Source organism: Salmo trutta, chromosome 14 (genome assembly GCF_901001165.1).
Source record: "Salmo trutta chromosome 14, fSalTru1.1, whole genome shotgun sequence".
Taxonomy (NCBI): domain Eukaryota; kingdom Metazoa; phylum Chordata; class Actinopteri; order Salmoniformes; family Salmonidae; genus Salmo; species Salmo trutta.
Window position 1 is genome coordinate 59,452,798 of NC_042970.1, and position 27,833 is coordinate 59,480,630.

General features: G+C 42.5%; 1 protein-coding gene across 1 annotated transcript in view; it reads right to left on the reverse strand.

Moving 5' to 3' along the window:
- The window catches only part of LOC115208484 (heterogeneous nuclear ribonucleoprotein L-like), a 61,499-nt gene that overhangs the window by 16,445 nt on the left and 17,221 nt on the right, over positions 1-27,833 (reverse strand). The window contains exons 2-6 of the mRNA XM_029776569.1: positions 13,289-13,407; positions 10,140-10,377; positions 7,139-7,224; positions 2,472-2,568; positions 2,282-2,354 (exon numbers count right to left, since the gene is read on the reverse strand). Coding sequence (XP_029632429.1) covers positions 2,282-2,354; positions 2,472-2,568; positions 7,139-7,224; positions 10,140-10,377; positions 13,289-13,407 — 613 coding nt within the window. The remainder of the gene's footprint in view (positions 1-2,281; positions 2,355-2,471; positions 2,569-7,138; positions 7,225-10,139; positions 10,378-13,288; positions 13,408-27,833) is intronic.

Here is a 27,833-nt window from a genome sequence, read left to right on the forward strand (position 1 = left end):
AAATGAAAGATTAAAAGAGGGGTGGATTAGCAATAGCCCTTTCATAGGTGTTGCTTTATTCTCTGGACCTACTCAACACTGACAAATCCAAGGGTTCGAGCTTGCTTATTGTTTTTCAATATTTTGTGTCAGCATTTGTACCATGCAATGTAGGCTACCATGGCCACGGCAAAGGGATGAATGTTTTTCTGTTTCAAAGACGGGCTGTATTAGATAAAAACATCCAATGTTCCCATGAAGATTTGTTCAAGGACAGACTGATAGAAGTGGAGGCATATTCATGGGATGCACCTCCATCAGTCGCGTCATTGCCGTTGTTTTTAACAAACATTCTACAGATGCTGAAGCATATTGATGCCCGATTGTTAATGCTGAGTCTTTCTGAATGGGGGTTAATGACTGTTTCGTCAAATGTACACTATAGTGACCTGGAAATACAATGACATTGCTAAAGTAGACAAATCATTTGTAGAAAACAACTTCGCCATCATTGCAGTCAAGTTTATTTTAGAGAGATGGCAATTTTGCCCTCAGTAACAAAAGTTTGTCAGAAATAGCTAGCAATGCTAACATTTGCTAGCTAAAATGTCAATCTTAGCTAGCTAGCTAAAGTTATACTGTATCTAAAGTAAATCTGGCGACATCACAATGACAAAAGCTTGTCCTAAAAATTATCTGCCTCCTTTTGAAATGTCATTGGGTTTCAAAGCCACAGTAATGCACTTTAGACAAAATCTTCATCAGCATTTCATTGAGACTGCATTGAGTAGAATACTCAGCTGTGCATCAGTCTTAAAAAGGAAAGTTCAAAACAATATTGTGACGAAACGACGAATGAACATATCTGTTATTTATCTGTTTTCACAGATACTTTAATCCTTTCTCGGCTATGAAAAGACAACTGACATTTGAGGTGTTAAACTATTGACCATGTTGGTCATCTATGAACGTCTTGAAGAACGACCTGGCCTAAATGACCACCTGGCACAGGCAGACGAGGACTGGCCACCCCTCAGAGCCTAGTTCCTCTCTAGGTTCCTTCCTCGGTTCCTTCCTTTCTAGGGAGTTTTTCCTAGCCACTGTGCTTCAACATCTGCATTGCTTGCTCTTTGGAGTTTTAGGCTGGGTATCTGTATAGCACTTTGTGACAACTGCTGATGTGAAAAGGGCTTTCTAAAATAAATGTGATTGATTGGTTGCAATAAAATATTTATTTGAGTACGTATACACAATCAGGACTTGATTCAATCAGATGTCTCTCTTCCTAACTATGTACGTAAACACATCTGGATAAGATAAGGTTGGGGTTAGTGGATAAAATACAATTTGTGATAAAAAAATGAAGGCACTACTAAACCCGGGTTTCCCAAACTCGGTCCTGGGGCCCTGCCTGGGGCCCTGCCTGGGGCCCTGCCTGGGGGCACATTTTGTTTTTTGCCCAAGCACTAACTACCCAGCTGATTCAAATAATCAAAGCTTGATGATGATTTTGGGAAACCCTGTTCTAGACAGTGACGCCTGTGCCCTACCCGCTCTGATCTGCAGCACTGAGAAAGAAGTAGGGGACGCTAATGCAACAGCAAGCTACAGCACTATAAGCACAGGAAGTGGTACACTGAGAGGGTGACCATCATCAGCAAAATCTGACATTTCTATTGACAATTAATACGTAAATCAGAAGGACCTGTATGTAACCAAGGTTCTCTGATAGAACAAGTGCGAATGACTGTAAGAGAAAATGTATTTTATTTTTAACAGAGAGGTTATCTTGACTCATTTTAGTTAGGCGATGAAGAAGACTAGGCAGGGACAAATACTGAGGCCTAATGTTGAAGAGAAATCAACAGACGAACGGGCAAATTGAGATTCATGGCCACTCTTTAAGGAACGAATGTAAAACCACAATGGCGGAACTCATTTCTTGTCACAGCCCATTTCAACTGATTATGCGTCTGTAGGAGTGTGAAGGTTGAAATGGTTTTGAAATGGTTTGACAACCACGGCTACAGATTTGAGGGTTGCTCTGCTCACCATATTTTAATTTCAGCTCTTTGTAAAACAGAAGTGACACACACAACACACACACAAATGTCGTATTCATTAGAGCATGCAAGGGGAGAATGGTTTAAAAACGTTTTGCAACAGAGAACTAAAATGTGCGTTTCTTATTGGACACGTCCAGGTAGTCTCTCCTTGTTCCAGTCCGTTTTCTTCAATTTGCTACCTAATGAATACGACCCGAGTACATGAAGAGATTCAGCAGGAAGGAAGGATATCGTACCTCGCCTGACGAGAAAGGGCTTGGTGTAGTCCCAGCTATCATTGTCGTTGCGGAGGACGTTGAGTCGCGTGGGCTGCATGGGGAGAGAGAGCAGAGCACCGCTGCATGTGTGTTAGGGGTCCACAGGAATCCTGGTGGAGTGTGTGTGAGCACTGTGTGTGTATGTGGGTTTGTGAGTGTGTGTGTTTACCCGAGCGTATTCTATCTTCAGGGTACAGCAGCCGGCGTATATGTCTGCTCCGTTGAGTGCTGATTTTGCCTTCTGGGCATTTTTGACAGTTTCGAACGTGGCGACACCATTAAGGAAGAGCAACTAGGAGGATCTCAGTGGAATAATTCAAAAAATTGTGTGGCAAACAGAATAGATCAGTGTAGAATCACAAATGACCTGAAGGAAATAACATAGGAGATGGAGCAAGAACCACAAGCCAACCCTGCAGATGACTAAGGCTGTTTGCATACTCTTAGGTCACTCAGCCCAATGTAGTTATGCTTCAGAGAAGCTGTAATCAGCTCAGCAATTGCAGATTTGTTTATAGAATAGGGCCCTGTTCAAATCATCCCAAAAAGCATTCTCCTCCCTCGCTTCCTTGTAAGTCATCACTCATCTGACATGGCATAATTGGTGCAATACAATGGAAAGCTTGCTTACGTCAATCCATTCATGTCAGAACAGTAATTAGTTGAAGAAGGTAGGAAGGAAGGGTTGATTTTTAAGAGTATTTGAACAAGGCCCTATTCTATATCCATATTGGCAGTGACTGAGCTGACTCCAGCTACTCTAAAGCACAGTTACAATGGGTTGAGTGACTCTAGTCTCTAACCATCATGAAATCTGATCAAGCTGCTCTGGTTCCAGTAAGATGCAGACGGCTAGATCTTTATGCAAATTTGGTAGTAAAAGTAAAATGCACTATAACAACCTAAGAGCATAAAAAGGTCGAAAATGGCTGTGTTAATATAATATAATTGAAATCTAATTGAGGTGGGCCAAATTGTCTTTCTGTTTCTCGCTTGTTGAGCCAATGTCTTCAAATGTTATATGATAAAAAATACAGTATGTGATGGTACTCCCATTGGAACACACACACACACACACACACACACACACACACACAGATCAGATCAAACACACATGCAACACAGAGCGCCTTAGAAACCCCCATTACCACGGCAACCACATCCCAGTGGCAATAAAACAGGGGATTTAAGCATCCATCTCCCATAAACCCCAAACCTGAAACAACAGTGACAACAATCCCTTGTCTCCTGAGATTCCATTGGCCAATCTCTGCTCCTAGTGGTACCATTAGCAAGAAACTCTAGACCGATATCTGTACATGATCCACATAATGAGCCAACTTGGGGACAAAGAGAAATGTCTTATAATGCTAGACAGTAAATATACTGCTCAAAAAAATAAAGGGAACACTTAAACAACACATCCTAGATCTGAATGAAATAAATAATCTTATTAAATACTTTTTTCTTTACATAGTTGAATATGCTGACAACAAAATCACACAAAAATAATCAATGGAAATCCAATTTATCAACCCATGGAGGTCTGGATTTGGAGTCACACTCAAAATTAAAGTGGAAAACCACACTACAGGCTGATCCAACTTTGATGTAATATCCTTAAAACAAGTCAAAATGAGGCTCAGTAGTGTGTGTGGCCTCCACGTGCCTGTATGACCTCCCTACAACGCCTGGGCATGCTCCTGATGAGGTGGCGGATGGTCTCCTGAGGGATCTCCTCCCAGACCTGGACTAAAGCATCCGCCAACTCCTGGACAGTCTGTGGTGTAACGTGGCATTGGTGGATGGAGCGAGACATGATGTCCCAGATGTGCTCAATTGGATTCAGGTCTGGGGAACGGGCGGGCCAGTCCATAGCATCAATGCCTTCCTCTTGCAGGAACCCAGGGCCAACTGCACCAGCATATGGTCTCACAAGGGGTCTGAGGATCTCATCTCGGTACCTAATGGCAGTCAGGCTACCTCTGGCGAGCACATGGAGGGCTGTGCGGCCCCCCCAAAGAAATGAACACGTGACAGACGCGACAGAGTCTGGAGACGCCGTGGAGAACGTTCTGCTGCCTGCAACATCCTCCAGCATAACCGGTTTGGTCATGCTGGAGGATGTTGCAGGCAGCAGAACGTTCTCCACGGCGTCTCCAGACTCTGTCACGTCTGTCACGTGTTCAGTGTGAACCTGCTTTCATCTGTGAAGAGCACAGGGCGCCAGTGGCGAATTTGCCAATCTTGGTGTTCTCTGGCAAATGCCAAACGTCCTGCACCGTGTTGGGCTGTAAGCACAACCCCCACCTGTGGATGTCGGGCCCTCATACCACCCTCATGGAGTCTGTTTCTGACCGTTTGAGCAGACACATGCACATTTGTGGCCTGCTGGAGGTCATTTTGCAGGGCTCTGGCAGTGCTTCTCCTGCTCCTCCTTGCACAAAGGCGGAGGTAGCGGTCCTGATGCTGGGTTGTTGCCCTCCTATGGCCTCTTCCACTTCTCCTGATGTACTGGCCTGTCTCCTGGTAGCGCCTCCATGCTCTGGACACTACACTGACAGACACAGCAAACCTTCTTGCCACAGCTCGCATTGATGTGCCATCCTGGATGAGCTGCACTACCTGAGCCACTTGTGTGGGTTGTAGACTCCGTCTCATGCTACCACTAGAGTGAAAGCACCGCCAGCATTCAAAAGTGACCAAAACATCAGCCAGGAAGCATAGGAACTGAGAAGTGGTCTGTGGTCCCCACCTGCAGAACCACTCCTTTATTGGGGGTGTCTTGCTAATTGCCTATAATTTCCACCTGTTGTCTATTCCATTTGCACAACAGCATGTGTAATTTATTGTCAATCAGTGTTGCTTATTGTCAATCAGTTTGATTTCACAGAAGTGTGATTGACTTGGAGTTACATTGTGTTGTTTAAGTGTTCCCTTTATTTTTTTGAGCGGTGTATAAACAGAGGCCCATTGCGTTACAATATAACTACAAATAAGGGAACAATATGGGAATTAGTTATCAAATTACTATTCATGTTATTTTATTTCACCTTTATTTAACCAGGTAGGCCAGTTGAGAACAAGTTCTCATTTACAACTGTGACCTGGCCAAGATAAAGCATAGCAGTCCGACAAAAACAACAACACCGAATTACACATAAACAAACGTACAGTCAATAACACAACAGAAAAGAAAATTAGAAAGATCTATGTACAGTGTGTGCAAATGTAGTGGAGTAGGGAGGTAGGCAATAAATAAGCCATAGAGGCGAAAATAATTACAATTTAGCATTAATACTGGAGTGATATACTGTATGTGCAGATGATGATGTGCAAGTAAAGATACTGGGGTGCAAAAGAGCAAGAGGTTAAGTAATAATATGGGGATGAGGTAGTCGGGTGTGCTATTTACAGATTGGCTGTGTACAGGTACAGTGATCGGTAAGCTGCTCTGACAGCTGATGCTTAAAGTTAGAGAGGCAGATATAAGACTCCAGCTTCCGAGATTTTTGCTATTTGTTCCAGTCATTGGTAGCAGAGAACTAGAAGGAAAGGCGGCCAAAGGAAGTGTTGGCTTTGGAGATGACCAGTGCAATATACCTGCTGGAGCGCGTGCTACGGGTGGGTGTTGCTATGGTGACCAGTGAGCTTAGATAAGGCGGGGCTTTACCTAGCAAAGACTTATAGATGACCTGGATCCAGTGGGTTTGGCAACGGATATGTAGTGAGGGCCAGCCAACGAGAGCATAGAGGTCGCAGTGGTGGGTAGTATATGGGGCTTTGGTGATAAAATGGATGGCACTGTGATAGACTACATCCAGTTTGCTGAGTAGAGTGTTGGGGGCTATTTTGTAAATGACATCGCCGAAGTCAAGAATCGGTAGGATAGTCAGTTTTATGAGGGTATGTTTGGCGGCATGAGTGAAGGAGGCTTTGTTGCGAAATAGGAAGCCGATTGTAGATTTCATTTTGGATTGGAGATGCTTAATGTGAGTCTGGAAGGAGAGTTTACAGTCTAACAGTCTACTATGAACTAGGTATATCAGTACTTCAGTATATCAGTTAAAAAGTACTTCCCATTGTTGATTATTTTTCCAAGAAGATACAAAAACTGAACACAAATGTGGTTCACACTCCAGAACTATATGCACTGACTGACCTACAACATGCTAAATATTACATAGGTTGTTATAAGGTTGATATAAAGCTTGCATAATGAAAAGTGTGTTGAAATATGGCCTCTAACCCACTACACATACTGGAGGTGTGCAAACCATAACAGGCACACACACACTGCTTCCGACATACAATCGAGCGCTGATGCTGTCAGGTGTTTATTCATGCGAGACGTGTGTGTGCCAGGAGTGTGTGTGATGCCGAGAGACAGTCATCCATATTTGATGAAGGGCCATCTCGTCCGCTGGAATGCTGCTCATGCTGATCCAGCGCTCTCGAGGACCCGGTCGAGTAGAGTGGGTTCTGCTCCTCTACTCTGAAGCTTTTTACAGCCTGAGTGTGTGTGTGTGTGTGTGTGTGTGTGTGTGTGTGTGTGTGTGTGTGTGAGTGTGTGTTTCTGTGTGGGGCCAGCACTGACTGACAGCTTGTTTCCCACTCCAAAGTGACATACTGATGCAGGTGTGCAAACTCACACAAACCCACAGGGAGACATACACAGACATTTACGCAAAATCACTCATACAGACATACTCCTGAATCCACCCACATGTACATGCATCCACAGTAGATGCATCCTCGGCACACACACGTGCATGCACGAACACACACGCACACACACACGCCTGCAGTAGCCCAGCTTGACTCCAGAAAGGATATTCCACCATGGCCTGGATTCCATTGCGTTTGAAGATGACAATGCGCAGCACGTTGCCTATGGGATTGCAGACTGTGTACAGAACATCCTAGAAGACAGAAGAGCAACGACTGGGTTTTGACTAATGCCGTAATGAACACAATAATAAGTCACAATTCAGGGGTGAGTTTCCTGAAAGCTTAACCAACACCGCACGTCGAAAAGTATTTCATCTTGCTTATTTTGATTATATTTGTTAATGGATAGAAGATTGGCTGTCAGTTAAACATACATTTTAGACTTTACGTTACTCTCTTGTGGCTGAGCAGCTGGGTTGTCGAGATAAATAACATGCCACATTAGCTACAAGGCTTTCGGGAAACCCAAGCTAAATCGCTGTGAACTAAATCATAGTAAGCAACACCATTGTAAAGTTAAACCATTCTGAACATAAACATTGTAAACTATTGTGACCAAAACCATTGCAAACGTAACCATTGCATCGTGAACTAAACCATCAAAAGTTAAAATATTGTAAGCTAAACCATCATAAGCAAACCTATCATGAATTAAAACAAGAACGAAACTATCGTAAGCCATACCATTGTGAACTAAACTATTTTAAATGAAACCATTGTAAACTAAACTATTGTGAACAAAATCCTTGCAAGATTCCCACTGGGCACACAACGTCATTTCAACGTGGAGAATTGGGTAATATTTGGTAGATCCGTTGATCAATGTGGTTCCAACCTTTATACACCCACTCAAAAAGACAGCCAAAAGTTTGTTGAATTCCCAATGTGTTATCACTATGCTCTCAACCATCTAAAAGCACAACCAAATTCCAACGGAAAATCAATGTCCAATTTTTGTTTTAGTTTTCACCTAAATGTGTTATCGCCGCGCTTTCAACCATTTAAAAGCACACCAAAGTTGAAATTGGAAAGTCAGATATTTAGTTCACCTAGATACAACTTAATGTGTTATCACTGCGCTTGATCTAATAGCACAACCACATGACCTAGATTGCAGTTACCCGAGACTACGTTAAAGAACATAGTGGATAAATGGCGTTTGAGTTTTTGTACAGATTATTAGTGCAATTACAAAGATTTCCACAGACCTGCGGCCCTGAACACTTTCCATAAGAATACATTTATATTTACAGTAAACTCAAAATGTAGTCTTGGATGTGTTACTCATGTTCAGGTTGAATAAATAGTTATATTAGTTTGTAAGATAGCCTTAACATTATGCTATTTACTGTCTTACAAAGGTAATACTGAATTGTGTTTGGTTGACAATGCAACCAAATATCAACATTTAAAGGAGATGTATCTACTGCTTGGATAGTTCCATCTGGGCCATTGGCTTAATTCTAGTCTTTAACTTGTATTTTTGGTTGCGATGGAGACCTGAATCCAACATATAATTTGTTAACTTGTCGACAAGTTAATAGGCTATTTACCGTATTGCAAAAGTGATATTGAATTGTGTTTGGTTGTCAACACAACCAAATATCAACTTTTGAAGGAGATGCATCTTCTGCGTGGATAGCACTATCTGTACCACTGAGTTTGGCTTCAATTCCAGTTTGTAAACAAATGAATAATTGATATGTTGGATTCACGTCTCCATTTCAACCAAACAATATATGTTAAAAAATAGGACTAAATCAAATCAAACTTTATATTCACTTTAAATCAAGTTTTATTTGATTTAATCCTATTCTTCAACTTGTATTTTTGGTTGAGATGGAGACGTGAATCCACATATTTCATATTAACCACAGCCTGAAACCACAGCGTGAAATCCTAGGCCTACATGCATTGGCTATTTTTTGTTGAATCCTGGGCTGAATTTAAACAACAGCTGTTGATTACTTCCCAAATGCTACATAGGCCTAAATAGCATCATTGATGATACACAGAATGATCGATAAAGAATGGTTACATTTCATTTGCTTTGTGAACCTACCCTTTGGAATGACTTTCATAGCAACAACGAGATTTCTCTACAATCATTCTCACGATAGCACACTGGCAAAGACAGAATCTCTAAACTTGCACGACAATCGTGTGCCGTATTCTATAGATGTAATCTCTGAACCCATGACCACATTCCATGCTACTTAGCTATCTACATTTTCTACATTTGGTCTGTCACTAGAGATCAGCCTCAATGTTGCGGCGGGTTACTAATTTGTGCCTTTGTCACTGGTTCTTCCTTTGACAGCGATGTCATGATGATGGCGTTCAAGCGCCAGGCGCCGGTGGAGTTTAAAGCCACGGAGAGTGCCGACCAGTGTGTGACATTCGGCGTCAACGAATTCATATAGCATCAATGACGATATATGTCCTGTATGGCTCAGTTGGTAGTGCATGGCGCTTGATAAAGCCAGGATTGTGGGTTCGATTCCCTGGACCATCCACAGAGCCACCCACAAGTAAAATGTATGCAAGCATTACTGTAAGTCGATTTGAATGAAAGCATCTGCTAAATTACATATATATTATTGATAATAGTCAGTGACAAATATCAATGATAAGCAGGGCTTGGTTACCGAAGGAATAGCTGTAGATAGATCGACTGTCCAGTAAGAGGTGCTGCCCAGCCTATTGTCTTTTTCTTATAGTGGATATTACGTTGAAAATATGACGCTGTTAAAATTTGTACAAATTCAACATATTTTATACAAGGTTTGTCTAGGTTGAAAATTGGTTACCACGATGACATAATCCTATGGTTGAAATGATACCCCTCAAAACAACAGTTGATTACTTTTTTCAAATCCAATGTATTTTCCACGTAGATTCAACATCACAATATGTTGACAAATTATGTTGAAACAACGTTGATTTAACCAGCTTGTGCCCAGTGGGTTGACTACCGTAATTTAAACTATTGAAAGCTAAACCATTGTAAACTAAACCATCGTCAACTAAACCATAGTGGACTAAACTATTGTCAACATTGTAAACTAAACATTGCACTGAACTGGCATGAAGTTCATGAACTTACAGTGGTGATGGGATAGAGGGGATTCTGAATGGAGAGGAGCAGGACTTTGTTGCCACTGTTGGGGTCATCGGCGTTAGTTGGCCGCGTGATCCTCTTGCTGGTGGAGTAGTTGAAGAAGGCCTGCTGGCCGGCAATGTAGACCGCTTCGTTGGCGCCGCATGTCACGCACTGGTCGGCACTCTCCATGGCTTCAAACTCCACCAGCGCCTGACGCTTGAACGGCATCATCATGACGTAGCTGTCAAAGGAAGACCCAATGACAAAGAAACAATTAGTAACCCACCGCAACATCGAGGCTGATCTCTGGTGACCGAAGAAATTGAGAAAATGTTGATAGCTACCTAGCATGAATGTGGTTATGGGTTCTGAGATTTCGTCTATGGAATACGGCACACGGTTGTCGTGCGGGTTTGTCATTTTGTCTCATGACAGAGAAAACTTTTCCCTTTTTATCGGATGCTGTGCAACACTCGACAAAAAAAATCTGACTACACTATCTGTTGAAAACAGTGATAGTGGAAACTGCCTGGAATCTACAGTACCTGCCATCTTGCTGCCAAAGAGGACCAGAATGGAAATAAACCTTAGGGCTTTAATGTGTTTTTATCCTCAATAATGTTTTATGTATGTAATGATGGAGCAGCCAGCTACTTTTAATGATCTAATAAATTCAATCAATAAATAAATCAATCAACAAACCTTGTTTCAGTCATGTTACAGATATTTGATGATTGTCAAACAACAATCCATGTTCTTACTTCTCAAACAATCCAAAGAAAATTATCGTTTATTTTACAACAACAACACATTTTTTTTTGGGGGGGGGGGGGTTACAACAACATTTGTCACAAAGTGCTTTACAGTAACATGACCTAGCCCCCCAAAAAGCAAACTAAAGGAAAAAACTCCCTAGAAAGAAGACATCTTCTTCCATTGATGTACAATCCATAACCATACTATCATCCTCAACTTTAGAATTAGTAAGCAACAATCGTATCGATCAGAATCAGCATTCGGGAATCATCTACATCCTGCCACAGGAAACAGAGACAGCATTCATACACAGTAAGCGTCCCCACACACTGAAGACCTAGCCAGTGTTTCACTCAGTGGCCCGTATTCAATTTTAGCTCCCCAGTTCCCTAGTTAGATATCTCAATGTTTTTCTTATACAGACTCCAGGCAGGGATGGTAAAACAAAAGTAGATGCTCGTGTGAGAATTTGTCTCGTCTAACAGAACCCCAAAACACACTGAGGTTATTGCTTTGTAACTCAACATTTGTGAAGAGACCCCAGATAGAAACCAAACTCTTTTAAAGTTCTCGCCTCTCCTGAGGTGCTGTTGTTCACCGTGCATTCTATTTTTGTTGAACTAGAAAGAGTTCAACATAAGTTAAAATAAAATGTCCCTCTGGTTATGCTTTATTTTACAGCCAACAACTATTCATCTAGCTAGTATCTTATAATATATACTAAGAATGGCTGGTATTGGATAATTGTGATTATAAGACATTATAAGGTGGTCATCCCTGCATTATAACTGCATGATAATGCATTATACCCGCAGGCCCCAAAAATATATACCTTCTTGTTTTCGAAAGAACAACAAAAAGTACCAGAGAATGCACTACTTAAATTGCAGACAGAGCACACTCCACCCCCATAAATAACATTGCACAAGAAAGCCTCCCCATCATTCTAATGTGAACGCTGTCTTTGAGGCTACTGTTTGAGTGGAGCTGACAGCTCCCGTTCACCGTGTCACAATATGTCTGCCTAAGGCGTACTCGGAGGGGTCTACAGTATATCGATATTGCACCGACCTAAAAATACCTTCGCCCGATCTCAATTCCGACTACAGCACCGGGAAACCTACTCCACCAGTGCACAAGTCAAGTCCTTCGCAATCAAATCCACATCCCATAATATCCTCAAAGCGGTGACCCCCCCGAGTTACGGAAATATCAAGTGACACTGGGATGGATGGAGGCAGAGAGATAGTTACAATAATCACAGGCGTATTGGCCCCGTACACACTAAGGTTGTAAAACTGATGTACAACGCATTTGACACAATGGTTGTGATACAACTGCTATGTTTGTGATACAATGGAGAGTTTGCCTGCATAATTCTACACAACCATAAGTCTACACAACCATTCTGCGGTGTCGCCGCAAAACGTGTGTATCAATACTTTTGTGCAGAAAAACTCTTCCTTGTGTCCCAACCGTTGCGTCGAATGCGTTGTATATCAGCTGTACAACTTAAATGTGTCTATGGGGTCATTGCCTTTTTCCAAATTTCCCCCAAATTCACCTCGACTTCAAATCAAAACCTTCTAGATTCTCTAAGTGAACATGAAGGGGCTCTGCAAATAGGTCTCTGCTGTGTATTCCCCGTTGTGCGAGTGCCCCAAATGAGGCTTCCTCAGGCAGTCCGTGCAATAAGAGGATCATATGTTTGTCCCCTGAGCGGCTATACTCTTGAGTAAACATGTGTGGTCTGATGCTAAAAGCAGCCAATTTAGAGGACAGACATGAGCTAAAAATACAGGTCCTAAATGGCACACGTTAATGTTTTCCAAGCCCTTAATGTCCCTTGTTCTACGAGAAATATGGTAACTGGGATATTGTTATTGGATTTAAATGGATTCAAAATGGATTTCCCAAGAAATGGCTAATGGGAGATAAAAAAAAATCAAGAAAAAGGGAGTTGTATTCTAACAGGACAAAGAGTCCAATCCCACTGGCTTTGTTGGAGAAAAACAATCAAACTGCACACAGGGAAAAAATATGCATCTCAATACATTCCGTTGATGCATGCAAGCAGTGAGCTGCTCAGAAGCATAGCGTTAGAATACTAACTAAAACGTATAGTCACAAGTATTTCGCTACACTCACAATAAAATCCTCTAACCATGTGTATGTGACCAATAACATTTGATTTGATTTTAGTAATATAGTAGTTGGTAAGTGAAAACTCAGTTACAGTAAGTGCCACTGAACTATGAATACAGTTATGTAATGCACTGCAGTTCTGTAGTACATTTAAAATAATCATATGCACAGGCATCCATGTAATGGAAATGAGGCAAAAGATTGCCGCATGTCCCTCAAAGCAGAACAGACACACAAGAAATATCACCTACCAGATGTTGCCAAACTTCTCCAGGGCCTCAACCAGGTCCCCTTCCACCACTGACTCACAGAGCCCCCGCACGTGGACCACCGGAGAGGGGGCGATCCTGTGGGCATCCTCCCCATTGTCCTGGAGGAGAGAGGGGGGACACCGGTCAAATGGGGTTCAAAGGTCAAATGAGGTATACCACAAGGTACATACGAAGGCCGCTTTCACAGCAAAGAAGGTTTAACATAACGGAAATGTAACCAAAGTCCTCGTCAGCACTGGCACTGAGCACCTTTGACATGCTGTTGGAGTGCACAAGGAGCGAAATTGCAGAATGTTCCCTTGTCAATGCCTTAACACTGTTTTCTGCATGTTTATAGTTCATTTGTTTGTGTTTTGTAGCAATGTTGGTTTGGTTTGAATGACTTCAATCATCATTTTTTTAAATTCTAACTCATTATTGAGGCCTAAGGAAATTCAGCCGATTCCTTGACACGAGGGCCACCTACAGACCGGCAGACCAATACAGCGCATTTGGAAAGTATTCAGACCCCTTGACTTTTTTCACATTTGGTTACGTTACAGCCTTATTCAAAATGGATTAAATAAAAAAATGCCCTCATCAATCTACACATTTAGAAAAACCTGTTTTCGATTTGTCATAATGGGATATTGTGTGTAAAATCAAATCAAATCAAAGTTTATTTGTCACGTGCGCCGAATACAACAGGTGTAGACCTTACAGTGTAAGTAAGCATTTCACTGTAAGGTCTGCACCTTTTGTATTCGGCACACGTGACAAATAAACTTTGATTTGATTTGATTTTACACACAATACCCCATTATGACAAATCGAGCTCAGGTGCATCCTGTTTCCATTGATCATGCTTGAGATGTTTCTACAACTTGATTGGAGTTCACCTGTGGTAAATTCAATTGATTGGACATGATTTGGAAAGGCACACACCTGTCTATATAAATCAAATAACATTTTATTAATCACATGCGCCGAATACAACAACCTTACAGTGAAATGCTTACTTACGAGCCCCTAACCAACAGTGCAGTTTCAAAAAATATGGATAAGAATAAGAGATAAAAGTAACAAGTAATTAAAGAGCAGCAGTAAAAAATAACAATTTATGCAAGGGGGTGACGGTACAGAGTCAATGTGCGGGGGTACCGGTTAGTTGAGGTAGTATGTACATGTAGGTAGAGTTAAGGGGGTGACTATGCATAGATGACAACAGAGAGTGGCAGTGGTGTGGGGGGTGTGGGGGGGTGCAATGCAAATAGTCTGGTTGACCATTTGACTAGATGTTCAGGAGTATTTTGGCTTGGGGGTAGAAGCTGTTTAGAAGCCTCTTGTCTTGGACCTAGACTTGGCGCTCTGGTACCGCTTGCCGTGTGGTAGCAGAGAGAACAGTCTATGACTGGGGTGGCTGGAGTCTTTGAACATTTTTAGGGCCTTCCTCTGACACCACCTGGTATAGAGGTCCTGGATGGCAGGCAGCTTGGCCCCAGTGATGTACTGGGCCGTTCGCACTACCCTCTGTAGTGCCTTGCGGTTGAAGGCCGAGCAGTTGCCATACCAGGCAGTGATGCAACCAGTCAGGATGCTCTCGATGGTGCAGCTGTAGAACCTTTTGAGGATCATACAACCTTTTGAGAATCCCACAGTTGATAGTGCATGTCAGAGCAAAAACCAAGCAGTGAGGTCGAAGGAATAGTCTATAGAGCTCCAAGACAGGATTGTGTCGAGGCACAGATCTGGGGAAGGGTACCAAAACATTTCTGCAGCATTGAAGGTCCCCAAGAATACAGTTGCCTCCATCATTCTTAAATGGAAGAAGTTTGGAATCACCAATGCTCTTCCTAGAGCTGGCTGCCTGGCCAAACTGAGCAATCGGCGAGAAGGGCCTTGGTCAGGGAGGTGACCAATAACCTGATGGTCACTCTGACAGAGCTCCATAGTTCCTCTGTGGAGATGGGAGAACCTTCCAGAAGGACAACCATTTCTGCAGCACCAACCAGGTCTTTATGGTAGAGTGTCAGACGGAAGCCACTCCGCAGTAAAAGGCACATAACAGCCCGCTTGGAGTTTTCCTAAAAGCACCTAAAGAACAAAATTCTCTGGTCTGATAAAACCAAGATTGAAATATTTGGCCTGAATACCAAGTGTCACGTCTGGAGGAAACCTGGCACCATCCCTACGGTGAAGCATATTGGTGGCAGCATCATGCTGTGGGGATGTTTTTCAGTGGCAGGGACTGGGACACTAGTCGGGAATGAGGGAAAGATGAACGGAGCAAAGTACAGAGAGATCCTTGATGAAAACCTGCTCCAGAGCGCTCAGGACCTCAGACTGGGGCGAAGGTTCACCTTCCAACAGGACAACAATCCTAAGCACACAGCCAATACAATGCAGGAGTGACTTTAGGAGAAGTCTCTGAATGTCCTTGAGGGGCCCAGACAGAGCCCGGACTTGAACCCGATCGAACATCTCTGGAGAGACCAGAAAATAACTGTGCAGTGACGCTCCCTATCCAACCTGACAGACCTTGAGAGGATCTGCAGAGAATAATGGGATAAACTCCCCAAATACAGGTGTGCCAAGCGGTATCGTCATACCCCAAAAGACTTGAGACTGCCACAGGTGCTTCAACAAAGTACTGAGGAAAGGGTCTGAATACTTATGTAAATCTGTAGAACTACTGATTTTCAGAGGGTTCGTTGTCCGGCGAAAGAGAGAAAAGGAAAGAAATATACGCATAAGAGGAAGAGAGGGGTCTGCATACTTTCCGAATGCACTGTATGTCTTGGTCTGTCACACAACTTAAATGTAACATAATTTAAACCCAACTCTACTGCAAGCCTTTGGACTGTGGGTCCTTGTCTTGCAGCTGGATGTTGATAAATTGCAGCACAGGCTGTTAATCCATAGTGCTTCACACCTGTTTTACAGTGGCTTCACAACTCACACGGCCTTCACACTTTTCTCAAAGTGTGGAAAATATGTTAATGATGAAAACCTCTAGGGGAAAGACTTCTGAAATAGCAACTTGCAGAGCAGGAGAATCACTTTGTAAACTGTTGCGCAACACCTTTGTGAGCTCTGTTTGAAAATTCATGAATGCTAACGTACGACAATACAAGGGGAATTGAAAGTAGAGGAAAATCATATCTGAATACTCACTGATACATTCATGTTGGACTGGCTATTTAGGCATTCAAATATGCATTGCCAATATTGCTTATATGCTTCACAGACCAACCATGAAAATGCAAGTCTGGCAACAGCACCAAAAGCCAATACCTAAAAATTACACAATTAATCTGCGAATTGAACGCTGTACATTCAAAAAGCTTTTCTTAGTCTCCAATTAAATTGGAAAACAGATTACAAACAATGATGAACACACACACAAAAAAAAAAAAATTATCCACTAAAAGCCACTATGAAACGAGAGGAGTAAAACTGGGAAGACCAATATGAAATTACTATAAAACCACTTCCCGATGAATGAATGACCTCAGCCTGATTTTAAGTAATGAGATTTTTTCAGAATCACAATGAACCAAAAAAGCAGCAGCTGCAGTGAACAGGTTACAGCATCCATTCTTCCAAATGGATACAAATTGTCGGAATTACGAAACAAGTCACCCTGATGAAACTGGAGCTACAATACATAAGAAAATAAGACAACAGTAATTGTAATCAGACTGTCTGACGCTGTATTCGTAAGACTGTCTTGGTCTGCCTTGTTTCCACCATAGACCGGCTTTGAGAAACCGCGTCGACAAGGGCCACAGCACTTCTGAGGCAACCAATTACTTGGCCCTCTTCTTCGTTCGACGCTAGCTCTTCCAGAAGCCCAGGATGGTTCATTACAGGAGCTGTCCGTCGCGACGAATTCCTCCCGTCTAGTCTAACCCTCCATGCGCTCTGGGACAACGCCGAGCCCCACGCGGCTCTACTTCAGACACACAGACAAATTGAATCCTCGCCGACAGGCACTGTGCTTAAGATGAGATTCGTTTACAATTGACCACATTCTTACCCCCCAGCCTATCTAGAAAGAGAGTTAGATAGGCTATGTCCCGATTCACCACCCTTCTCCCGGAATATGCACTTGCACACTTTCTTCCATGGATTTAACAATGATGGAAACTCCCTACAGCCAATGTTTACACCGATCATTAGCTTTCAAATCCATAACGGGGAGTGTGTGAGTGCACACTTTTGGAAAAGTGTGGAGAATCAGGACGCAGACAAACGTCCCTGAAAATAACTCAAATACGCCCTAGAAATGACAACCGCAATCCAGGGACGGTGTTTGTCTGAAGTAGAACGTCAATTCATTCTGAAAGCAACATGTAGCTCAACAAAAGACATTGATATATTCATTTCCCTTTCCTGGGGATCTTTTTAATGCTCAGGAAATTGGAGAGTGGGGAAAAAAACATGCAAAACTGTTGCCTGTCAGAGTGGTAAAGGAAAGACTCAAGTTTCTTTTGTGCAGTTCTATGACACGTTGAGACAGACGACGAATAACAGAATAACTGGTGTGCTTTTCGCTGGGGTAAAATTAAGCATAGAAACTATTTCAAAGCTGCTTTATGGCTCTCGAGCAGTTGCTGTTTGGAAAATATCTGAGCTGTCTTCTTTTGATGCCTGCACTTGAACACAGTCAGGCATACCTACCACTACTTTAACTACCCTACCTTTCAAGGGTGTCTTCAAAACTGAAAGTATCTCTCTGTGCCTTTCCTTCTTCCATTTCTTTCTTTCCTTGTTCCCTCTTTCTTACTATCTATACTTTCTTCCTGTCTTTAGTTTTATTTCTTCCTCCTCCTTCCTCTCTTTCACTCGGTCTGTCTGTATTTCTTTCTTTTCTTTCCCTCATCTCTCTCTCTCTGTCTCTCTCTCTCACACCTAGACAGACCATGGCCCCTTTTGTCAGTCCCACGTGCAAAGCTATTTTCACCAACTGACACTTGCAGTCTGCCTCTTCCCTCCTTCAAAAATAGCACTGAGGAAACGTGAGCAAAAGTTCTGTCCCCAAGAAAGGGGGTCTTGGAGCAACAATTCATCCCATGAATCCAGCCAATAATCCAGCGCAGGGAGCCGAGGAGATAAAACGCAAAGTCACAAGAGGTTAAGGCACTCTTGTATTTGTAAATAGTATTTGTTCACATTGTTCACACACTCCTGATAATGACAATTCCCACTGATTCAGGCTCAACCGCAGTGACAAGCTTACGCCGCTGCTGCTGTGAAACAGCATGGAGACGAACACAGCAGCAGAGGGCCTAGCAGGTCACACACACAGGATACAACATCTCCCCGGCTCTGTTTTGCAGTTTGATCTGAGACATAGCTACATCAAAAGCTGTTGCACCACTTACTCCACCTCTACTGCTATGCAAGCCACGTCCCTCTGGCTTACACCCTGCAGAACAATGCCCTAACAATACTATTGAGCGATATTCTCAGAAAGTGTTTTTTTTTTAATTATTATTTTTTTTTGGTACATGCTTTACTCCCTGTGATGTTGAAAGAGTAACTCTTCTGTCTTCTGAGAGACCCGCTAATTCAGGAGTCCTTTTTTTTTGGTTTATCTGAACAATCAGCAGTTGCGGTCGGAAAATCACCTCACTCAAAATGGTAAAAACAACAACAAAATAACAAAATGTCAACCTTCCTAAGCTTTGCCACTAACACCTTAGCATGAGCAAAAGCACGAGAGCTTGCAGTTTTTGCTCGATGCAGACAGCGACCTTGTTTCCGGCAGCTGAATTGAAGGCTTTGTGAGGCCATACCACCTCATCTCACGATACGGTACAAAACCTGGGAGACAACCATCTGCCAACACTAAACACACGCTTTGGTTTGTCGCTGCTTGAGCAACCTTTTTGGGATAACTCTCCTAACGGCTCTTTAAAGTACACTTTAAAAACCATTCTGGTGTAGATATAACCATTGCCTGCCACAAAGCACATCTCAAGAATTTTTACAATCCACACACACACACACACACACACACACACACACACACACACACACACACACACACACACACACACACACACACACACACACACACACACACACACACACACACACACACACACACACACACACACACACATTATTGATTGTTATCCTTTTCAGATGTTATAGAACTGTCTCAAAAGGGTTCAATATAGAATCATTTGACAAAACCATCCCCCAAAACAACTAACCTATCCGGAAGCCTTCTAAGCAAAGTGTGCACTTTACAGTTTTTTACAATCACTTTGGCACTAATTTCGGAACCTTGATGTCATTTTTCAAAACTCTAGACACAAAAACTCACAACCAATGATCAAAATGCAAATTTTGCAAAACGCTAACACTTTTTCCAATGGCTTGGATACAATACACATAAAGCTAAGATCATTTGTTCATTGAACTAAAATCACCTGTTCAAAATGACACAACTTAACATCAGTGTATTACCATTTCAAAATGCAATTCACACATTACATCTGAGATGACTGTCTATTCATTTCATTACAGTGATCTAACTATCAATTGATACAACTGATCAAAATGATAAGTAACTGTTGCATTACTCTTAATGCATAGTTTTATGGAAACTGACAAACAATATTCCATGTTTAGATCGTGAAAGTTTCAGGATCACGAGATCCATTGACACCACTTACTGTGGAACGTGAACCAGTTGGACTACATTATCTGTGGATGTAATATTTCATCATCATTATTTATCGGACACTGTTTCTATGGTTCCATGTACCACTTTTCCAGACCATGTTTTCAGATTTGACATTACTGTACACTCATTGGCCACTTTATTAGGTACACCTATCTAGTACTGGGTAGGACCCCCTTTTGCCTCCACAACAACCTGAATTATTCACGGTGTTGTACGTTAAGAGATGCCCTTCTGCACACCACTGTTTTAAACAGCTGTTATTTGAGCATTTGTGGCCTTTCTGTTAGCTTGAATGAGTCTGGACATTCTCCACTGACCTCTCTCATTAACAAGGTGTTTTGCCCACAGAATTGCCGCTCATTGGATGTGTTGTGTTTATCACACCATTCTCTGTAAACTCTAGAGACTGTAGTGCGTAAAAATCCCAGGAAGGCAGCTGTTTCTGAGATGCTGGAATCACCATGTGTGGCATCAACAATCATACCACGGTCAAAGATGCTTAGATTACGCATCTTGCCCGTTCTAATGTTTGGTCGAACAACATCTAAAGCTCTCTACTCTATATACTCTATATATTGAGTTGCAGGCAGCCACCTGATTTGCTGTTCGATTGTAACCTTCCTTGATGAGCTAAATCAGGTCTGTAGAGCTGATGGTGTGACCTATGTCATTGTGTGGGATAATGTCAGGTTCCACCATGCTCAAATGGTGCAAGCATGGTTTCAGGCCCATCCACAATTTACTGTACCCCCCTGTACTTACCCCCATACTCTCCTTTCCTTAGCACGATTGAGGAATTTTTCTCCACATGGAGGTGGAAGGTATATGATACCTTCCACGAACAAGCCACCCTTCTCCAGGCCATGGATGACGCATGCAATGACATCACGGCAGACCAGTGTCAGGCCTGGATTCGCCCGAAGATTCTTCCCAAGATGTTTGGCTAATGAAAACATCCATTGTGATGTGGATGAGAACCTGTGGCCAAATCCACAAGACAGGGTTGATGGAAGTACAGTAGAAGTACAGTAATCAATCTTTTGTTTTGCTTTTTACAGTAAGCCAGGTGAGGAACACTGCAGTTGACCTTTAACTGTTTTTTCTTTTTTTGTAGCTAATCATTTTAGCTTTGATTCAAAGAAACCTATGTTGTGATTTTATTGTATTTCATCAATACATTTCATATTTTGTTCAATGATTCCACTGTGTCTGTAGTATTCTCTCTACTAGTCATTTTACAGTGATGTATTTATGTGTAGTAGCATAATGAAACATGTATCACATATTTTGTACTACAATATTTAATGATTGTACGAACAACTACACAGTGAAACTATCGGTATCTTGTGTGTGGGTGATCTAAATTAATGTTCCTATGGTATTTCATGATAAACAAGTTATTTGAACCAATGATACTGCAAGTGCAAGGTTTCTTTAAAGATATGAATGCACAATGCAATGTTTTGAACATTGGACAGCCTGTGTTACAAGCGATGACCGTTTTTGTGTTTTGTGTCTAGCGTTTTGAAAAATGACCACGAGGTTCTGAAATGAGTGCCAAAGTGACTGTTAAAAACTGTAACAGCAGGTGTCAGCATCAGATATCTCTTCTCCACTCGCACGTGTTATATTTAAAATGCTGCAGACACTCAAAGAGCAACTTTGGGCAAACAGGGTTCTGTCAGAGAATAGACACTTAGACATGTTTAACAGTGTTGTGTAACTGTAGGCCAGATACAGGGGTTGACATACTGTGTGTGTGTGTGTGTGTGTGTGTGTGTGTGTGTGTGTGTGTGTGTGTGTGTGTGTGCGTGTGTGTGTGTGTGTGTGTGAGAGTGTATAGGTGCATGTTTGTGTGTGTGTGAGAGAGAAAGAATGTGCATTTGTGAGAGCATGTATGTGTGCCAGGTTATGTGTGTGTATGTTTGTGTATGTGAGAGAGTGTGTGTCTACACTGCCTTTTCCCAAACTGGTGTATGCGTACCCCAGGGGTATGCCCGATGCCGTCGGGGGTACGCCAAATAAAACAGGGTTATACATTTGGGTGATGTTTTTTTGTAGCCTGAGTAGCCTGGTTTCACTGCTAAAATTAAACCACCTAGTGTTCAGTGAAATAACAACACAATGTCAAATACAGGTAGCCTAGTCAAATAATTAACATCCAATCACATTAACCGTTACTCTCTCACGGGAATTCCACTAACGGGCCGTATGTAGCCAAAAGTAGCTGCTGCTCATTCCGTTTTCTCGAAAATTGATAAATGGTTAAAAAAAAGTAAGGCCCGCCTCCATAGAGACACATACCAGCTCTACTGGTAGTACTGCTACTACCAGCAGTACTACACTTGCACCTGTCGACGACACAAGTTGTTCTGCTTCCACGAGCACATTCAATGCTAGCATCAGTAATTCTACATTTGTTGCTAGCCCAGCTAGCATGGACACTGACAGTTGTGAATCTGATGCAGCCGAAGAGCTACTGCCCCCTTACCCAGGAAAGCACCAAACAACAGACAGGGACTTTGGACCATCAAAGAGGCGCAAATATAATGAGAACTACATTGATTTGGGGCTCACTTATATTGGTAGTAGTGCCTTTCCTCAGCCACAGTGTGTTATATGTGCAAAAGTACTATCTCACAACTCAATGAAACCTTCACTCTTGCGCAGACATTTAGAAACGAAACATGCCAATTAGAAAAATAAGCCACGGGAGGTTTTTGAGCGAGAATTAAGACGACTTTCGAGTAGTAAGACGTGTATAAAAGCAACAGATACCATTAAAAGAAGGGGCTAGAAGCGTCTTATATGGTGAGCTACCGAATGGCTAGGACAGGCAAGCCCCATACTGTGGAGGACTTAATTCTTCCTGCTGCCGCAGATATGGCTGGGACAAGCCAGTGAATTATATGCATTACAGCTGGATGAGTCAACAGATGTGGCAGGCCTGGCACAGCTCCTGGTATATGTCCGTTACGTTTATGGGGGGGTCAATTAAGGAAGACATCCTCTTCTGCAAACCAGGATAGGATATTTTTTAAGTACTGGACAGCTTTGTGACATCAAGTGGACTTTGGTGGTCAAGATGTGTTGGTATCTGTACTGATGGCGCAAAAGTCATGACAGGGAGACATAGTGGAGTGGTAATGAGCGTGCAAGCAGTTGGTCCCGACACCACTTGGGTAGACTGCAGCATCCACCTATACTGCAGCATCCACCGAGAGGCTCTTGCTGCCAAGGGAATGCCTGACAGCTTGAAAGACGTTAAGGACACTACAGTGAAAATGGTTAACTTTGTTAAAGCAAGGCCCCTGAAGTCTCATGTATTTTCTGCATAATATGGGCAGCGACCATGTAACGCTTTTACTACATACAGAAGTGCGCTGGTTATCAAGGGGCAAAGTATTGACACGTTTTTTAAAAATTGAGAGACAAGCTTAAAGTTTTCTTTACTGACCATAATTTTCACTTGTCTGCATGATGACGAGTTTCTCACACAACTGGCCTATCTGGGTGATGTTTTTTCTCGCCTGAATGATCTGAATCTAGGATTTCAGGGACTCTCCGCAACTATATTCAATGTACGGGACAAAATTGAGGCTATGATTAAGAAGGACAACACACAGGTCTTTCCATCATTGTATGATTTGTTTGTGTGCAAATTAACTCAAGCTTACAGACAATGTCAAATCTGATACAGCGAAGCATCTGAGCGAGCTGGGTGTGCAATCATGCAGGTACTTTCCCAAAACGGATGACACAAACAGCCGGATTCGTTATCCCTTTCATGCCCTGCCTCCAGTCCACTTACCGATATCTGAACAGGAGAGCCTCATCGAAATTGCAACAAGCGGTCCTCTGAAAATTGAATTTAATCAGAAGCCACTGCCAGATTTCAGGATTGGGTTGCGCTCAGAGCCTCCTGCCTTGGCAAATCGCACTGTTAAAACACTGATGCCCTTTGCAACCACGTACCTATGTGAGAGTGGATTCCCGGCCCTCACTAGCATGAAAACTAAATACAGGCACAGACTGTGTGTGGAAAATTATTTAAGACAGACTCTCTCCAACACAACCCAACATTGCAGAGTTATGTGCATCCTTTCAAGCACAACCTTCTCATTAACCTGTGGTGAGTTATTCACCATTTTTGATGAACAAATAAGGTTTTATATGTAAGATGGCTAAATAAAGAGCAACATTATTGATTCTTATTATTTGTTCCCTGGTCCTATAAGAGCTCTTTGCCACTTCCCACGAGCCGGGCTGTGACAAAAACTCATGCTTATGTTTAATAAATGTATTGTATAGTGTGTGTGTGGCAGGCTTACAATGATGGTAAAAAACATTTGAGAGTGCGCTGACCCTGGTGCTAGAGGGGGTACGCAGCTAGAGGTTGAATGTTTGAAGGGTTACAGGACTACAAAACGTTTGGGAACCACTGGTCTACACCATAAAATCTACGGAGGAGTATTTCATTAGAAAGGAACCAATCTAGAAACCAACAGATTATCAACTTCGAGCTACAAATATCCAATACCTTCTCTAACTGCACAGCCGCCAGCCCAAATGCATCGAAAACCTTACAGCATTGATTTTTCGCTCTGGCTCTGTGCTCGCCGCAATGCCCTGCCTGCTGAAGCACGACCTCTCCTGTCACTGGCTGGATGTGATTTTCTGCTGAGTCAGTCACCATTTTGTGCCAGCCAGTCTCTTCACGCATCACTTTCCGTTCAGGTTGGGCATCCCCAACCGACTCTACTCAGACTAAAGGGTTGAGTTGGAAGTTGGAACATGGCCTATTATAAACGCATTAACTGTCTTAAAGCAGTTCCCCACACAAAGTTAGAATTAAATTGAGAGCAGGTTCTTTTTGCTGTCATTGCTAGCTAGCTCACTAGCACTTAGCCTTTGGGACCAGAGCAGCAGAGTAGAGCAGAGGGAGATGCTAGCTGTAGGTCATCAGTGAAACATCCTGACAACTGTATAGCCTGTGGCATTAATCATTGTGGCAGTTTGTTTCACATGACGTTAGTAGGGGGTCGGGGTTTTATCGTCCGTGCCAGGCGAGACGACCATGTTTCTGCCCCTCGCGCAGACACACACACACACGCGCGCGCACGCACACACCACCACCACCATCAGACAGAACAGAGTGGATATGACAGGTGAACAGCTATCTCATAGTCGCGGCACAGCCGCGGCAAAGGGCATTAAGTACCACCCCCCGCTCTCCTCCCTTGCTCTTTTCTCCATCTCCATAGCAACAGGATCTCCGCCTTTTTTGGAGGAATGAGGGGTGAGGGGGTGACAAGCTTTGACACATCCCTTTCAGTGACATTTGCGATCAAGGACGGATGTATGCATAATTACAATTTTAACATACATATTCATCATCCCTGGCTTGCTACTTAGTTTCTAGGCACCCATTGATTTGCTACTAACAGGCATTTTGGTTTTGCCGAGCGAGGGCCATTAACTAAACCAAGTTCCTCTTCTCTCATTTCTTTTTAATTCCTCCTTCTCTTCCAGAATGTTCTCATTAAACCTGGCCTTGTCTGCTACTGCTAAATGAGAGCGGTAAACATTTGCCAGGTCAAACGCTGCACAAACAGGGCTAACAAGGCAGAAGTAATGCATAATTTATCTCGCCAACAGCCAGGGTTCCACAGAACAAACAACCTGACGAGGGAACATTTGTTTTAGTGCGGTTTTTCGAGAGTCGTCATTAATTTAACCATTCTGATAATGTCTCAGGCTGCGTCCCAAATGGCACACTATTCCCTATATATTGTACTACTGTTAACCAGGGCTCATAGGGCTCTAGTCAAATGTAGTGTGCTATATAGGGAATAGTGTGTAAATAGAAATGTCAGATGACGATTCCCTTCAGGCTGTCGGATAGAATGGAAGAAAATCAGGAGGTGCAAGTAGTGTGAAATATCTTGGGCTTTCTTTTGTCAAAAGCGATTACTTTTCTGGGGATGATATGAAAACAAGACTCCTCTTCTACTGCAAGGAACCACATTTGAATTGATATATTTTGGTCATGAACAATTAACATTGTTTTATTGAGCAAACCTGGCAGGCAGGCAGGTAGTAGAGACTGCATAACCACATTTGAAACTGAATTTGAAGATTATATAGAGAGTCATATACGTATATAACAAAGATACAACATGAATAGGTTCCTAAACGTAGATACCGTTACGCAGTAGCAGTTCTTATAAACTGTAGTAGTTGTAGTTGTAGTCATTGGTTGTAATATGGTTATATGATGTCTCCTCAACCAGAAAACCAGTCTACAATGAGAAAATTACGCCATGAAGTCCCCACATGCCAAAGGTTTGACACACTTTAATCACATAAAATAAAAAATGGTTCTGGATCGTTCTCCAATCAAGCATGCGGTTCAGCGGACAAATTAAATGCCCCCATCATATTCAATCATTCTGCTCGCCACTTGGGTTCAGAAGGGCCCCTTTTCTGTTAGAACAATCCTGGTTAAATATTTTATATTGTTTCCTCATGCAACAAACCCCCTCAACCCCCTTCTTCTCTGATACCCCCATGTCACATTAGTTCAGCTGCACCATCGAGAGCATCCTGACTGGAGCATCAGGGCCTGGTATGGCAAATGCTCGGCATCCGACCGTAAGGCGCTACAGAGGGTAGTGCGTACGGCGCAATACTTCACTGGGGCCAAGCTTCCTGCCATCCAGGACCTACAGTATATACTAGGCGGTGTCAGAGGAAGGCCCAAAAAATGGTCAAAGACTCCAGTCACCCAAGTTATAGACTGTTCTCTCTGCTACCGCATGGCAAGCGGTACCAGAGCACCAAGTCTAGGTCCAAAAGGCTCCTTAACAGCTTCTACCCCCAAACTATAAGACTGCAGAACAATTAATGAAATGGCCACCCAGACTATTTACATTGACCCCCCCCCCCCCTTTGTTTTTACACTGCTGCTACTCGCTGTTTATTATCTATGCATAGTCACTTCACCCCTACCTACATGTACAAATTACCTCAACTAACCTGTACCCCCGCACATTGACTCTGTACCGGTACCCCCTGTATATAGACTGGTTATTGTTATGTAATTTTATTGTGTGACTTTCTTTTTACTTTAGTTTATTTAGTAATATTTTCTTAACTCTATTTCTTGAACTGCATTGTTGGTTGTGACAAATACAAAATTGTATTTTATTTGATGGACAAGGCAAGACAAGGCAGATAAAGAGAGCCTAGCTCACACCACCAGACCTGGGATCCAATATTATTATATCTACTCAAATACCTCAAGCGTTTCCTCTAGCCTGTTTGGATTGCCAGATGGGCGTGGTTTCAATCAGGCACAGATTAAGTATTTAAAAGGATTTCAAATAGTATTTGAACCCAGGTGTGCACCATACACAGGATATTGAACCCAACCATCTTTCCTGCTTTGGACAAATTAGTATTTCAGGGAGAATTCCAGAGGCCAGAAGGTGAGACAAGACGGCATTTTAAAGCTTTTGTTCTCTACCGGTACCTATCTGTGTTTTTTCAGGTAAAGGGTGAACGTGGACACTAGTGTTTCAGGCACTCTGGGACAATATGACTTCCAGAATCCCAATATCATTCCATTAAAACTTCTTCATGAAATATACAAACTGAGGATGGGTATACAGAACAGAGGTCTGCTTCAGATCTTTCATCTGAGAAAAGACGGACCACTGTTCATTTGGTTCAATTAAAGGCACTTCTCAAAAAAATGGAAGTAGATATTTTCCCAAAGTCCTTGAACACAGGAGAGGAGATATCCACTCGTCTATTTGTCATCAATTTTGGCGTGTGTGTGCC